This window comes from Maniola hyperantus, chromosome 20, assembly GCF_902806685.2.
Source record: "Maniola hyperantus chromosome 20, iAphHyp1.2, whole genome shotgun sequence".
NCBI classification, from domain to species: Eukaryota; Metazoa; Arthropoda; class Insecta; order Lepidoptera; family Nymphalidae; genus Maniola; species Maniola hyperantus.
In genome coordinates this window covers 11,711,712-11,729,213 of record NC_048555.1, presented here as the reverse complement: position 1 = coordinate 11,729,213, position 17,502 = coordinate 11,711,712, and the positions used below count along the sequence as shown (strand labels likewise).

At 36.7% G+C, this 17,502-nt stretch overlaps 1 protein-coding gene across 1 annotated transcript; it reads left to right on the top strand.

Moving 5' to 3' along the window:
* The first annotated feature begins 1,858 nt into the window (after nucleotides 1-1,858).
* Nucleotides 1,859-12,786, top strand: LOC138403768 (uncharacterized). The gene is made up of 7 exons (XM_069505556.1): nucleotides 1,859-1,902; nucleotides 2,582-2,996; nucleotides 4,586-4,814; nucleotides 5,462-5,583; nucleotides 6,142-6,450; nucleotides 11,244-11,402; nucleotides 11,489-12,786. Exons 1-7 carry the CDS (start codon nucleotides 1,894-1,896, stop codon nucleotides 12,784-12,786), a joined length of 2,541 nt encoding a protein of 846 aa, XP_069361657.1. The 5' UTR covers nucleotides 1,859-1,893.
* Nucleotides 12,787-17,502: the final 4,716 nt, after the last annotated feature.

Below are 17,502 nucleotides of genomic sequence, written 5' to 3'. Positions count from 1 at the left end.
AGTAGGTAAGTGGATCACAGAAGGATTTCTACACACCAGTTATAATATTATTACGATACCTACATACCTAGTTTTACACTATTATGTAGTCATAATATTATTAAGTACTAGCTGATCCCCGCGGCTTCACCCGCGTGTATATAATATAGCCTATGTCACTCAGGAATAATGTAGCTTTCTACTGGTGAAAGAATTTTCAAAATCGGTTCAGTAGTTCCAAAGATTACCCCCTACAAACAAACTTAACGACATTACCTCTTTATAATATTAGTATAGATTATATTATATATATATTATATTACTAGCTGATCCCCGCGGCTTCGCCCGCGTGGTTTTATGTTTTTAAAGATCCCGTATAGCCTATGTCACTCAGGAATAATGTAGCTTAATACTGGTGAAAGAATTTTTAAAATCGGTTCAGTAGTTCCAGAGATTACCCCCTACCTCCTCTACTACCTCTTTATAATATTACTAAACTCCCCTCCCGCACGCGCACCCCCGCCTTGGTGACGCCCACTTCGCAACGGGCCGTGCAGCAGAAATCGTAATATTTTAATTTCGCCATAACTTCAAAACCAAACGTCCAATTTTAATCATTCAAAGACCAAATATTATCTCCATAAACTGTTCTTAGTGATGAAATCATTTATTTTGATAAGGATTAATAGCATGAGTAAAATAAACGCGTTTAAATGTAGTCCAAAAAAATTCAAGATTTTTAAATAAAAAAATGGTTGCTGTGCCTCACTCGACATAGATGGGTATAGTGTGTCGCGGACTTTTTTGTAGATATTTATAAGATCTACAATTAATTAGAACATTTTATGGTTCTATCTTTTATAGTTTAGGCAGCGTACGCAAAATAAGTAACTTTTCTGGTTGATTTTTTACACCTTGTGTCCGAAAAACCCAAATATCTTACGGAACCCTATTTTTTTCCAAAATAAAATATAGCCTATGTTACTCGTGGATAATGTAGCTTTTGAATGGTGAAAGAATTTTTAAAATCGGTCCAGTAGTTTTTGAGCCTATTCAGTACAACCAAACAAACAAACAAACAAACAAACAAACAAACAAACAAACAAACAAAGTTTTCCTCTTTATAATATTAGTGTAGATGTAGATTATATATTATATAAGTATAGATAGGTAATCCATATCCATACTAACATTATAAATGCGAAAGTGTGTCTGTCTGTCTGCTAGCTTTCCACGGCCCAACCGTTTAACAGATATTGGTCTCTATCATTTATATGGGATTACGTAACAGAGAGGGCGCTATACCTACTAACTTCTATCCGTGGATTTTTATTCCGATATAAGTTAGCCCTTGACTGCAATCTCACCTGGTGGTAAGTGATGATGCAGTCTAAGGTGGAAGCGGGCTAACCTGGAAGGAATATGGCAGTTTTATTAAACCCACACACCTTTGATTTCTACTTTCTACACGGCATCGTACCGGAACGCTAAATCGCTTGGCGGCACGGCTTTGCCGATTGGATGGTCGACCGAAGCCTCCCACCAGACCAGACCAGAAATTTAGAAATCTTAAAATTCCAAACCCCTGCCGGGAATTGAACCCGGGACCTCCCACTAATAAGACCACAGCGCTTACAACTGCGCCAGGGAAATAGTATAGAGATAGTAAGTATTATTTCAGTTTACCATAAATTGTTTTCTTTTCAGGATTAAGATCTAGTTTCGGTAAGTCTAACTGCATGCGCTATTGATGAAGCAATAATCGCGACTTTTTAGTTAAAGAGCCATATTAACAATGTAGATCAATAATATACTTAATCAGGATCTAGTATAAATAAAGAACTCGATATGAAAGTTACATCACTGTATCAAAAAGCATCCGAGTGGTAGCTTGTTAGAAAAAAAAATCGGAGAATGAGATTGGTAAAAATTTCACAATATTTATTTTATTATTCTGATATAATAAGTGTTATTTCAATAATTTTACATATGGACATGAGGAAGTCGTTTGAATAAGTGTTAGAAATGAGTTCAATAACGTAATGTCATCGTGTAATTATACAATTTGTGCTACAAGCTACAAACAGCGAAGTCAGCAGGCACCACAAAGTAATAGTGTTGATTTTGACTTTACATTCGCACTTTGCGGCGTTCCCCATTCGATGTTGCTTTTGTTTTTCGGAGGAGATGTTACCGATCGACGAGTAGCTTCTGTGGATTTACAACCGTGTGCGATCTCCATAAGGTCGCTTTTCCCTCTTGCACCAATCGTGGTCGTGAAACTTGCTCGTTATCCGCGATTCAATGCGCATGAAAATATGTCCCTCTACACTCACAAATAACAGTCCAGGCGCGCGCAGTGTAGTTCGCATTCCCTTTGGACTACAAAAATAACGAAAAACGAGGAGCTACCCGTGCACCCACCGGCTTTTCCCACCAGTGGGTGGAAGGGGAATTCGTATTTCCTCGTATACACACTCACAAGAGATTTACTCTTGTTCGGGACAAATTGGCCTCATCCCACCCGTGCTACTGTATTCTTATCTCCTCCGATAAGATGTCCTTGTCATAATAATATTAACCCGCTTTATTTACTTTTCAGATAGCGCTATTAAGTATAATAGCTTTCTCATATGGAGAAAAGCTGGATAAAACTTACTTACCACCAAATGCCCAAGCGTCTGGTGGTTCCAGTGAAATACTCCAAGCTCCTATCTCAAGACCTATAGTTGTCGTTAACGATGAGGATTTCCAAAGACAAATTGATGAAACCGTTGAACACGAAGAGGAAAGGAGAAGAGAGGAAATCCATAGAACCATACTCAATAATGGGGTTGAATTTCAGAGACCAAGTATTGCAAATGTAGTAACAGATAGTCCTGCGTTGCAAAGACCGATAGGTTTTGTGGTAAATACTAACAATCAAGAAGTCAACGATGTAGTTCGTATTGGCAACCGTGGTAACAATTTCGTCCAAAAACAAAATCCAGTGGAATATAAAGATGTGCGTTATCCAGGTAATGTTGAACCTATAATTAATTATAATAACACTAGCTGATACCCGCGGCTTCGCCCGCGTGGGTTCTATGTCACTCTCCGTCCTTTCAATTACCTCTATGCCAAAATCAAGTCGATTATGGTTGCTTACTATGTATGTATCATAGTTTTAGAATTATCCTGCAAAATGTCGAAAAAATACGACTGTAGTACGTAACCCTCATTGCGCAAGCCTGACTCGCACTTGGCCGGGTTTTTTTTATTCATTATAGGCAAACGCTTGACCACAATCACACCTGATGGAAAGTGATGATGTGGCCTAAGATGGTACGCGTTAACCTAGAAGATGCCTATTTACTCTTGTTTTAAAGATACCCGAGTTGTAATTGGTAGGAAACACATATCGTGGAAGAGTATTCTAAACCTTAGCCATACGTATGAGGAATGATGACGCAAAACGTTTCGTGCGTGTAGATGGAATGTCGACGACATAAGGATGGAAACTCGCTCGACGTCTTGCGGTTCGGTGGTAAAATGGTGAAGGGGGGACAAGATCGAAGAGTTCCTGAGCACACTCTCCGAAATATATCCTACTAGCTGACCCTGCGAACTTCGTTCCGCCTAACAGTCGATTCAAATTTTTTAATTTTTTTTTAAATCCCCACGATTTAGGACGTCAGTACTTTGCAGCATCAGGATTGAGGAGTTAGGATCCGAAGTTCAATGATGTAGCCTATGCTTGGTACCTAAAATAATTTTGCATCATCCGCAGTTCCTGAAACATTATAGTTTAGGAGTGCTGTACCCTACATCATCAGGGTTGAGGAGTTGAGACTTGAAGTCTGAGAATAAAGTCGTTGCTTGGTACCTACAATATGAATTCACTATGAACACTTCCTGAATCTTGATAACTCAGGCGGGCAGTAACCCTGCAGCATCAGGATTAAGGAGTTGAATCCAGAATTTTTTATGTGACCACCACGAAAACTTTTTTTGTTGATTTAAAAAAAAAATTGCAAATCGGTCCAGAAACCTCGAAAAATCGATGTAGAAAAAAGAACCACCTCATTTTTGACAGTCGGTTAAAAACCGATTACCTTGAAATATTTATGGAACAATTTTTAAAATATCCCCTTTCTAACAAAAAAGAATGAATGAAATCGGACTACGCGTTAATGAATTACAACTCAGTATACATTTTAACTTTCATCCCCTCTCCTACGGGAACCATGCTGAATTTCGGGATAAAAAGTATCCTATATTCTTCCTCATAGTATGACCTCAAATCGTACCAAGTTTCATTGGAATCCATTCAGTAGTTTCAGCGTGATGCGCGGCCGTGATACAGACAGACAGACAGACAGACAGACAGACAGACAGACAGATAGACAGACAGACAGACAAAAATGAAAAAAATTGCAGTTTTGTGTTCAGTATCGATTATAGAGTGCCCTCGAAAAAAAATTTTCAAAATATCTTCAATGTACAGAATTTGACCTGTTACAGTTTTATTATAAGTATATTGATTGATTGATGATAAAACACTGAGAAACCGTTATAAGTTTATTAATGTAAACAACTGAAGTAATCACTGTATTTATTCTTTCAGGACCCAATTACCAAGTGGTTGAGCAAAGACACGAACGCAAGCAGGCTGTTAACGAAAGGAATGCTGCAATAGTCCGTCAAGAATACAAGAATGAAGGCGATGCTTACGCGTATGCTTATGAAACTGAAAATGGTATTTGGGCTGAAGAAAATGGCGTAGCTACAAATGGGGTTAACGCTAAAGGCGCATTTTTCTATATTGGTGACGATGGTGTCCAATACAGTATGAGGTAAAGTCTGCTTTTTTTTAATTTCAAGGCAAGTTATTGCTTTACTGCGATTTCTCTTGATTATCCATACTAATATTATAAAATATGCGAAAGTATGTATGTCTGTCTGTCCGTCTGTCTGTCTGCTAGCTTTTCACGGCCCAATAATTCAACTGATTTTGATGAAATTTGGTACAGAGTTAGCTTATATCCCGGGGAAGGACATAATATGTTACTTTTGATCCAGGAAAAATAAAGAGTTCCCACGGGATTTTTTAAAACCTAAATCCACGCAGACGAAGTCGCGGGTATCATCTAGTAGTAAATAAAGATGAATTCTTTAGACAAAGTGTCAGTTTGTATAAGCCACCGACCACCACCTATAAACGATCCCCCGATCGCCAGTTGGCCGGGGGTTGCTTAGCATAAAAGTTGGCCCACACCCGTTCGGTACCCTCATGCATGTTCGGTATCTGCATGCCAAATTTCAGCCCGATCCGTCCAGTAGTTTAAGCTGTGTATTGATAGATCAGTCAGTCAATCAATCACCTTTTCCTTTTATATAGATATCGGTTATAAATGATAACAGCATGCACCATTGCACCAAATATCGTCCAACTTTTTAAAATTATTGAAGTAAATCCTAAAATAATTATTTCTATTTTCAGCTATACTGCCGATGAAAATGGTTTCGTGCCTCAGGGTGATCATATTCCTGGTATCCCAGAAGAGATTCTTAGAGCATTAGAACAGAATGCTCGTGACGAAGCTGCTGGCATATTTGATGATGGTACGTGATTTTATGGATCTTTTATAGTTCTTGCATTTCACGAAGGCCACTGACTCATGCTTGTGTTTAAGACGTATCGCTTTACGTAAGGAACACTAAATGTGTGCGTTTGACAGCGCTTGCTCGCGACTGATTGGTCCGACATGCACGCACACTAACACAATAACCATGTAAACGACGTTACCACAAGTAAAGTTCACTAGCCTTCGTGAATTGCAAGAACTGTACCCGAATACGGCAAAGCCAAAAGGAAGGGTTATGATTTTAGCAGTCTATGTATGTATGTATGTAAGTTTGTATTTATGTGTGTTCCACCGTAGCGCCTAAACTACGAAGCTGATTTAAATAAATTAGGTGTTAATCGATTCGTTATTATAGTCCGGGTGACATAGTTTACATTTTAAATAAACAAAATCAATATGGCAGATGTAACCAAAAAAGTTTGCGACAGCAAAAAAATCCCCTATCTTCCTCGTAGTCATATTGTATCTATCGTCCTCGTAGTCGTATTGTATTGTAGTCACCTTAAAATAATATGCCTACTTTTGCTTATTCCAGGATCTTACGATGAGCGGAAATACGGCGAAGAAAATAGTAATCAGCAAAGAGTCAGCGTTGTTACGAGTCGTCCAAATGTATTCATCCAAAGTTATCCAACCCCACCTACAATCATCCAAAGTTATCCAACGGTGCCCACGTTCATCCAAAACCGTCCAACCGTAGCTACCATCATCGATCAAGGTTCAAGCAATGAAGATGCGGTCTCCAAATACAGATTACCTGGATACAGATACCCAACCAATCTAGTAAACCAACAGAATACTTTAGCACCAGTTGTCAATGGTTTGATTCAAGAAGTGACACCGAGTACTGTAAATAAAGTGTACCTACCACCAGTTAAAAGGAAGGTACCATCAGAAAATCGTCAATCAAAGATAAAAAGGAAAACTGTGGTCGTAAAGAGAATTCGTAAAATGGAACACAAAAAGGATGATAAAAATAACAAATCGTAGTTTATAATTGATGCTTTAAAATCTGTAATCTTTAATTCGATCTAGTTAATATACGGAATTATTTATTTATTTGTGAAATTTTATTCATTTTTCCTTACATTAGATATTATGAAGGGTGTGTACCTACTTCCGAAAACCGAATACCGGCGATAAATCTGAAATTTGGTATAATAATGAATTTGGAATTCCTAATCCAAAATACCGTAACCAAATTGGCGAAAACGCCATTTTGAATATAAAAAACGAAGAATTTCCTAAATATTTTCCATAAATATCATTATCTAAAAATATATCAAAATCTTTTAAACCTTAATGAAGTAAATTAGTTACTAAGTACATATTATTATTATATCTAATCAAGTGGCTGTGTACTTACGTCCGGAACCCTTTTCATAATAGAGCATGGTACTTTGCAAACAAAACAAATGTTTTCTTTTGAGCCTAAAATGAAAATTTCATCAAAATAAATACAGCACTTATGATAATCAAAATGTAATGATTACTTAGTCATCAAAATTAAACACACCATTTTTCAGGCAATTGTTACAAAACATATGACCACATGACGTTACATGAAGAGATATTCCGGGTCCTAATTGAGTCATACAATTATTGCAATGAATCCAATCCATTTTTAATTTGAAATAAACGAAAATCTAATAGTTTTTCAATAGTTTTTTCAACGTTATGTGATCTTAATACGAAATAGAGAGACATATTATTTTATGGAAAAGTAAGGGCGTTTGTGCATTCATCCGTATTCAGATCGTATCCGTGATTCTTCAAAGTGGCTGTCATACAATGTCAATTCGTATTTTTACGGATGAGTGCACAAACGCCCTAACTTTGGAACGAACGTAGAACTACGGTAATATTACCGTGGTAGAACTCAACGTAATCTTTTAGAACTATTTCTTCATCATGATTAACCTAAGTGGTCGATATCCAAAAACAAGTAACTAAAAACTTGAGAATATTTAGTTGCCTAATCTAGCCTAATATAGAGTTATGTAAGTGATTTAGTATTCTGTTAAAGATAATAAATTCGTTTATATTGGCATTTCATGATAGTTTTAATGTGTCATAAGTTGATATTTTATTGGCGCATTATATAATTTACGAACATTATGCCACGGTAGCGTACAAGCCAGTCCAGTTTTTAGGCCTATTAAAGATGTTGTAGGTAAATAGCTGCGATAGCCTCAATAGCTCAACCGGTATAGGAGTGGACTGAAAACTGAAAGGTCGACGGTTCAAACCCTGCCCGTTGCACTATTGTCGTACCTACTCCTAGCACAAGCCTGACGCTTAATTGGAGAGGAAAGGGGAATATTAGTCATTTAATATGGCTAATATTCTTTAAAAAAAAAAAAAACATTTCGGAGTTATGTGCGTTTTAAGTGATTAAATATCACTTGCTTTAACGGTGAAGGAAAACACCGTGAGGAAACCTGCATGCCTGATAGTTCTCCATAATGTTCTCAAAGGCATGTGAAGTCTACCAATCCGCACATGGCCAGCGTGGTAGACTGTAGCAGAACCCTTCTCACTCTGAGAGGAGACCCGTGCTCTGCAGTGAGCCGGCGATGGGTTGATCATGATGATGAAGTAAATACTTGTTTTTTTTCTTTACAACAAAAGGAAATATTCTGCTGATACAATTTAGATTTCATACCGCTACACCAGGGCAGTTACCGTTTTAAATGCCGAAAATACGATAAATTCTTACAGTAAACGAATGGTCGGAAAATGTAGTCAATTCAATGACGTAAGTAATTAAGAAAAAATCGACCGGACTTAGTAAAAGTCCCGGAAGGAAACGAAAATAATGAGCACTGGTTCAAAAATCGAAAATTTGCTAAAATGACCTATTTTTTTATCGAAAATTAAATATTTGCTTTGAAAAAAATTGAGCTTATTTTAAAAACTAAGCAAAACATTTTCGCTGATTTTCATGTAAATTTATTAATTGTTTGGAATAATAATTATAAATTAAAAACCAAAAAGATGGTTTTTTTTTTGCATTTTTCTCGATAACTTTGAGGGTATGGTCAATAATATCCAATAAAAAAGTTTTAGATGTTTTATTATCTACAAATTTTGCATTAATTTTTTTCGATAGGATGCATAGTTTAACTGTAAATCGCAAAAAAATGAATATCCGCCCCTAAACACGCCTTCCGGGACTTTTACTCGGATCGATTTTTCCTTAATTACTTACACCATTATAACTACATTTTCCGACCATTCGTATACTGTTAAGATTTTTTTTGCCTTAAAATTTATCGACCCTGGTCCTCACCTGGACCTCATATTATCTTTGAGCTATTTGGCTTACACCTATTGTCACGTACCAACACTTTCAATTTCAGTAAAGCTTAAGCGCTAATTCCCTGTATCGACGTCAATGGCACCTCCCCCAAAGGTCAAGGGATCAAGATCATCACGTCCATTTTGATAGCCGTCACAGTTGCCTTAACGTAATCAAATGTATACAAGTTACTTGTGACTTTGCTTGTATCTTTTTATTCTACTAATGACAGCATATATTTTGAAGTTAGTGTTAAGTACCTAATGATCATCATCATCATCATGATCAATCAATTGAGAAGGGTGTAGACCATAGTATGCTACGCTGGCCATGTGCGGGTTGGCAGATTACACACACCTTTGAGAATATTATGGAGAACTCTCAGGAAAGCAGATTTCCTCACTATGTTTTCCTGTGCCGTTAAAACGAGTTATACAGCTTAAAACGCATGTAAGTCCGAAAAGTTAGAGGTGCGTGCCCGGGGATCAAACTCCCAATTAGGATACTTTTTTAAATAATGACTTTTAAACGAGAAATATCCAAACGACATGCTTCTTTAAATTTTTGAATTATTTACTGTAACTTATAATAAAATACAAAAAAAAATCATTTTTAATAAAGCTCTCATGAATGTAGTTATAAAAATAAACAAAATATTACGAGATAGAAAGATAAAAAAAATTAGAGCAAAATTTTCAATCGATCTACAGACAAACGAGTCCTCTATATAGTGATATGTATTGATTGATATCTCTTTTAATAATCTTTATCTAGGTCTAATAGCAACAGTCTTGCAACAATTAGACCCTGTCACGCCGTGTGTCCGTCTGTCACGAGCGAAGAGCATAAGTGACTAGAGTAATTTTTAAGGACAGTATAAAAAGCATAATGTTGATTAGATTAAGCACATATCACATCCAGTTCCTGGAGAAGAAGGATCTGTGGAGATGAAGATGATTGGGGTTTGTATTAATTATACATAATATATTTTAACTTAGTTTTTAGGGATACAGGAACATAAGTTACAACGTTAAATAAATAGCACGATAAAGTCACAAGCGTCATATTTAAAAACCAAACGACATACAACCAAGGTACGCCAGCAGAAATGATAAACACTTGTAGTGAAATACTTGACACTACCTCAACACCAGTCGATTTCTAGATGGGTGACCAATATAATATAGTTTAATTGGCAAATGTAGGTAAATTAAGCTGGCTTAGATAACTGGATCATGTTACACCGAAAAAGAAGAAGAAAACTGGCCCAATTGTGCTCGTTGTAATTGTAATTAAACTCATTGGATTTACAGCTATTGATATTTCACTGATGTTTTTGTTTTATTGTTTTTGTTTTTAATTACAGATACTTCTGACTGTAGGTCTAACCTTTGCCGAAAAGTTAGACTGGACCTATCTACCTCCTCCTGGATCTTCTTTTTCTGGAGGTAGCCCTGGTGCTATAAATGTTCCATTAGAACTACCAAAAACTAAATATAGCTCTAACGATGAAGGACTTTTGAATACACCTGAACTAGTTATAGGAATTATTAGAGTTAGTCCAAATCAAGCTGCTGATACTTTTAAGGATATATTATCTATTCCAAAACCTGGGATAACAAATAATATTAATTCTTTTACTTATCAAACCAATACACCATCATCTGTTTTTAAGGCATCTTCACCGATTCCAAAACAAGAAGAAGATTCAATAGCAAAAATACCTAAAGATATATTTTATAATTCAGATCATCAATCAAATGATTTTAAAAATGCTCAACAAATTCAAGGCATTGAAAAACAACCATCAATATATTATGATGAAAAAAATAGAGTTTATTTACCATCTTACGGAGGAGATACTACAGATTACGTACCTTTCATAACCTTGCCACCACCAATTAACAATGACAAAGGTATAAATGATGAATATAATATATACATTCAAACAGATATTGGTAGTAATAAAGATACGCCTTCATTGAATCGAAATGATCAACAATTTAAAGCAATCTTCTCAACATTATCACCAGATTATCCTATTAATAGTAACAGAAACAGAACACCATATAACTATTATTCCTCGACTGCCTCCGATTCTTCTACTACTCCAATTAGTTCAATTAAAGGGGAACCACCTACCTACTTTAGGGGTAAGCAAGGACCAGAAAGGATTCAAGCGCAGGCAGATCGACAAGCGGTCGTTTTAAATTATGACCAATCAATAACTCCAGAAGGTTATGCTTATAGTTACGACACATCAAATGGGATTCATGGCGATGAAGAAGGAATTGCTACAGATGGAGTAAAAGCAAAAGGATCGTATTCATACATAGGAGATGATGGAAATTTTTACCAAGTTGAATATGCCGCTGATGAAAATGGCTTTGTGCCGAAAGGTGCTCATTTGCCAACTGCTCCACCGATACCAGATGAAATTTTAAGGGTTATAGAACAGGCAGCTAGAGACAAGGAAGCTGGAGTGTACGACGATGGTACGTTATAACTAGAACCGTTAAGTATTTGCTCTATTTTTAATTATTGCTTAATTTAATTTTTTTAATAATATTTTGATTTTCAGGATCTTATAACGAAGAAAAATATGGGTACAAAAAGTATCAAGAGGGATATCCAAAAACAAATACTAATATAATAAATGAAGCCAAATTTTCACCAGAAAATCAAAGAAATACTGAAATGGGAGATATTTTTAAGGGATATGAAGACTTAAATGAAGAGAATAGACTTGAAAATCCAGAAGAAAATACTAAAAATGACGTCAATGGTGGTATTCTTTCTATAAAAAATACTGAAAATAATTACCATAGTGATAATGATGATGGAGATAACATTTCACCATCAAATAATATAGTTCTGAATGAAAATTATCAGGAGCCCTTATCTGAATCAGATGTAGACGTATCTAAATCAGATAAAACTGATCTAATAAACTCAAAAATAGCGACAGGTTATGAATATTTTCCACCGCAATTTTCATTTTATTACACAAATAAAATGAAACCATTCCCATTCCGATTTTCCGGTGTAGGAAACCAAGATTTGCAACCAGAAACAAAAGAAAATAACACAAAAAAAGTGACAGCGAAACCTTTCTTAACACCTTATGTTATCCGGAAAGGTGATGACTCAGAAATTAACAACTATGATGAACAATTTCAAAATGAACAACAAGAGACTGATTTTGATGAAGAAACTGTTAGAAACAGATCTAAAGGGAATTTTGAAGATGATCCAAATGACTTTGATGATCAACAATTTGGAAATAAAGGTGAATATCAAGAAAGTTTTGCAGACAACCAATATGATAAACCTATAAACATGGATGAAGAAGTCGATTCTCGTCAATTTATTCCTGGAAATAAACAACTACAGTATGGGGACAGAATTCCCAATGTTAATCATCTTGTACCATCTGATGATAAGGGTTACTTTGACCAAAATATTAGTAAACCATTTATCACTCTTAACCCAAGAGTATCTTATACAACCTCAACAGCTGCATCAACAGAATTTCCAGCTGGCAGTACTGAAGATGTCAATAGTACTCCTGTAAAGAGTCCGTCATCATTTCAAACCCCTTCTTTTTCTACAACATCATTCATAGACGCTTCTTCTACAAAAATACCTATATCCTCATTACTAACAAATACAGTAAATCCAGATGCTTATAGTAAAACTGATTCGTTATCAACACCAGGTGTTACAAGATTTAGTATGTCATATAGACCAACTACTGAGAGTTCAAAAGATTTTGATAGATACAATAGTCAAACAAGCCCTGAAGATGTAATCGGTGAAGATTTTTCTGGACCAAAACAAGCACAGCAATTCGATCCTATCACTGGATACTACTATTAATAGCAAATGTATTTAAATAATGTCTAGTGTTCCGTACTCAAAGGAAAAACGGAATAATTAGGAAATTTCCTCGGTGTTTATCTGTCTGTCTCTCACAGAATTTTTAACCGACTTCAAAAAAAGGAGGAGGTTCTCAATTCGTCGGAATCTTTTTTTTATTTTTAAATAATTTATTACGGTGTTTTATTATGTTTGAATAGAATTAAAATGATAAAAAAATTTACCACTTTGAAAGCGCATTTTATTTAGAGACTAGCTGACCCGCCCCGGCTTCGCTCGGGTGGAGTATTTCGGACTGGGAGTGTCATTGTCATCAGAAATTCTAAAATCCCCACGATTTAGGACTTTAGTACTTTGCAGTATCAGGATTGAGGAGTTAGGATCCGAAGTTCAATGATGTAGCCTATGCTTGGTACCTAAATTAATTTTGCATCATCCGCAGTTACTGAAACATTATAGTTTAGGAGTGCTGTACCCTACATCATCAGGGTTGAGGAGTTGGGACTTGAAGTCTGAGAATAAAGTCGTTGCTTGGTACCTACAATATGAATTCACTATGAACACTTCCTGAATCTTGATAACTCAGGCGGGCAGTAACCCTGCAGCATCAGGATTAAGGAGTTGAATACAGAATTTTTTTGTTGATTTAAAAAAAAAATTGCAAATCGGTCCAGAAACCTCGAAAAAATCGATGTAGAAAAAAGAACCACCTCCTTTTTGACAGTCGGTTAAAAACCGATGACCTTGAAATATTTACGGAACAATCTTTAAAATATCCCCTTTCTAAAAAAAAATGAATGAAATCGGACTACGCGTTAATGAATTACAACTCAGTATACATCTTAACTTTCATCCCCTCTCCAACAGAAACCATGCTGAATTTCGGGATAAAAAGTATCCTATATTCTTCCTCATAGTATGATCTCAAATCGTACCAAGTTTCATTGGAATCCATTCAGTAGTTTCAGCGTGATGCGCGGCCGTGATACAGACAGACAGACAGACAGACAGACAGACAGACAGACAGACAGACAAAAATGAAAAAAAAATCAGTTTTGGGTTCAGTATCGATTATAGAGTGCCCTCGAAAAAAAAATTTCAAAATATCTTCAATGTACAGAATTGGACCTGTTACAGTTTTATTATAAGTATATTGATTTTCGAGTGGTATCAAATTTTTAATTGAAATTTTCTATCCCTGTCTGTATTCTGTCCCTGTAAATATACCTTAAATCTAATGAGTATACCAATTACGCCCAACTCCTCAACTCTGATGCTGTAAGGAATTGCATTCCTAAATCGTGGCGATCCCACGGCATTTTTAATTGGTAGGTAAGTACTGAGTTACCTTGCATCCTGGGGACGGGCTACTACGGATAGGCTACGTTTTGTCCTGAAAAATTAAAAGTTCACACGGGATTTTTAAAAATCTATTGCCACGCGGGCGAAGCCGCGGCCATCAGCTAGTATGATAATAATAATTAGAGATAACATAAATCGTAAGCACAGAAATCTACTTTAGGTTGGTAAGTTCTATTTCTGTAATTTTGTCGACCTCCCTGGCGCAGTGGTGAGCGCTGTGGTCTTAATAGTGGGAGGTCCCGGGTTCGATTCCTGGCAGGGGTTTGCAATTTTATAATTTCTAAATTTCTGGTCTGGTCTGGTGGGAGGCTTTGGCCGTGGCTAGTTACCACCCTACCGGCAAAGCCGTGCCGCTAAGCGATTTAGCGTTCTGGTACGATGCCGTGTAGAAACCAAAGGGGTATGGCTTTAATAAAAACTGCCATACCCTTTCCACGTTAGCCCGCTATCATCTTAGACTGCATCATCACTTACCACCAGGTGAGATTGCAGTCAAGGGCTAACTTGTACCCATCTGAATAATAAAAAAATATATATATACATACTTCCATACTAATATTATAAATGCGAAAGTGTGTTTGTCTGTCTGTCGGTCTGTCTGCTAGCTTTTCACGGTCCAACCGTTCAATCGATTTTGATGAAATTTGGTACAGAGTTAACTTACATCCCGGGGAAGGACATGGGCTACTTTTTATCCCGGAAAATTAAAGAGTTCCCACAGGATTTTTAAAAAACCTAAATCCACGGGGATGAGGTCGCGGGCATCATCTAGTTATTCGTAATTAGGTAGATACCAACATTAAATAATTCAGCTCCATCTATCAGATACTTTAGAGAACACGAGTTACAAATCGATATTAGTTGAACAGAATTTTGAAGCGTGACCTCACGCACAGCTTCGAAAGTTTGACACGTTTCCTCGTGAGTTTAATAGATGGCGTTGTTTTTACTAGTTGTGATAGCCTAGTGGTTAGGACGTCCACCTTCTATTCGGAGGTCGTGGGTTCGGGGGTTTTCGGGGGCACGCACCTCTGACTTTTCGGAGTTATGTGCGTTTTTAAGTAATTATATATCACTTGCTTTTACGGTGAGGAAACCTGCATGCCTGAGAGTTCTCCATTATGTTCTCAAAGGTATGTGATCCGCACATGGCCAGCGTAGTAGACTATGGCCAAAACCCTTCTCACTCTGAGAGGAGACCGTGCTCTGTAGTGAGCCGGCGATGGGTTTATCATGATGATGATGATGTTTTTATTGCAGCCTAATTGCTTATATCTTGATGACCCGGAATACTGTTTTTCTGTATCAATTACAATTTGTCTTGTGTTTTTGTTAAAATAAATTATTGTTGAAAATTGCTAAAAGCACCTTGAAAATAGATCATGCAACAATGGAATTATATCTTTATAATATATACCTGTCTTACTATCTACCTATATTATATCTTACATCTATTTCATAATTACAGTTTTTTCAGAGAGCATTTTTATTTTTTGAACTGATAAAATTTTCGCTCATTTATTAGGTATATCTTATTAATTTATCTATATCTATGCTATATTATCTATATATATAAAATTCAAAGTCCTGACTGACTGACTGACTGACTGACTGACTGACATAGATATCAACGCACAGCCTAAACCGCTGGTCCTAAAGACATGAAATTTGGAGAGTCTATTCTTTGTAAAGAGTAGGTATCCACTAAGAAAGGATTTTTCGAAATTCCACCCCTAAGTGGGTTAAATGGGGGATGGAAGTTTGTATGAAAGTCCGTCATTTTTCAAGTTATTTCTATGAAAATTGGTATTTCAGTTTTTGGTCACAAATGAAGAAATAGGTAGGTACGTGTTTCGGGATGTTTGGAAATTCAACCCCCACCTCGATTTTTTTAAATACCACCCGAGCGAAGCCGGGCGGGTCAGCTAGTAGCCTATAAGTAGCAGTCGAGGATAATACAGCTATCTAGCAGTGAAAGAATTTTCAAAATCAGATCATTACTTCCGGATATTACCCCTACATTCAAACGTACAAACTGTACCTACCTCTTTATAATTTTAATAAGTATAGATAAGTAAGTAGATAGATATTAGTTAAAGAAAACCGAACTTTTAATAGCAGCTGTTTTTTTTTTAAAGAATATTAGCCATGTTAAATGACTAATATTCACTTTCCTCTCCAACTAAGCGTCAGGCTTGTGCTAGGAGTAGGTACGACAATAGTGCAACGGGCGGGGTTTGAACCGTCGACCTTTCGGTTTTCAGTCCACTCCTTTACCGGTTGAACTATTGAGGCTCTACTTGTCTTTACTTTGTCCAAGCACTTTCACGGTCAGTGACATTGAACTTTCCTTACGTAACGAATAACTTACGCCTCTAACCGGTTTAAGTTGATGACCAATGTAAGGCCCATGACCAATGTAAGGCGGACACCCGCAATCGTTTAAACCGGCTGCGCGATTGCGGGAGAATGACAGCTACAATGTCACGATTGCAATCATCTCTGATTGGTTAACGCTCGCTCACTATTGGCTACAATGCATTGTTGCAACAAGAATCGCACAAATTCAGCCAATCAGAACAATTGAGATTGTAATAATGATTGATGCAGGTTTTAGACAATCGCCCTACCGGTGAGGGATGGCAAGGCTGACGTTCGGCTATGCGGGGCGTTTTCCGGCCTTATACCCCGATTGTCATCTCAACCTGTCGCATACAAATTGTCGCATACTATATATAACATTCTAAAAAAATCTAAATGCCAGATTTATCCGCTTTAATGAAGCCGTCGCATCGTACACGGTACAAGAAATCTCAATAGCTCAACGGGTAAAGGAGTGAACTGAAAACCGAAAGGTCGACGGTTCAAACCCCGCCCGTTGCACTATTGTCGTACCTACTCCTAGCAAAAGCTTTACGCTTAGTTGGAGAGGAAAGGGGAATATTAGTCATTTAACATGGCTAATATTCTTTATTAAAAAAAAATTAGCAGACTGAAAAAGATGCATTGCAATCCACAGTCAGGAAATACAAATACCCAACTATCATTATTTTTGTACCACTCCTAAGTATAGGTACCATTCTAAGGTACCATTATCACATTATTAAAAACGCTTTCACATATGCCTCATCCGGTATAGATTTCGTCAAAAACTAGTTCACACACTCGCCGATATTTTAACAGGATTTAGTCTATACAGCACGATGCCTGCCCATTGCAAAATCCGCATGCACTCACGATGCGCGATTGCATTCATGGAACGTGTCGAATTGTCACTGCACACTGCACAGTCTCTGATGAGATTCCTTCTACAATATAATAGTTGGTCTTCAGACAACGCAACTCTTACATACT

Coding starts and splice junctions, on each gene's coding strand:
- LOC138403768 (XM_069505556.1), top strand. Junction 2,997..4,585: donor TAAAGATGTGCGTTATCCAG/GTAATGTTGAAC, acceptor TTATTCTTTCAG/GACCCAATTACCAAGTGGTT. Junction 5,584..6,141: donor TGCTGGCATATTTGATGATG/GTACGTGATTTT, acceptor TGCTTATTCCAG/GATCTTACGATGAGCGGAAA.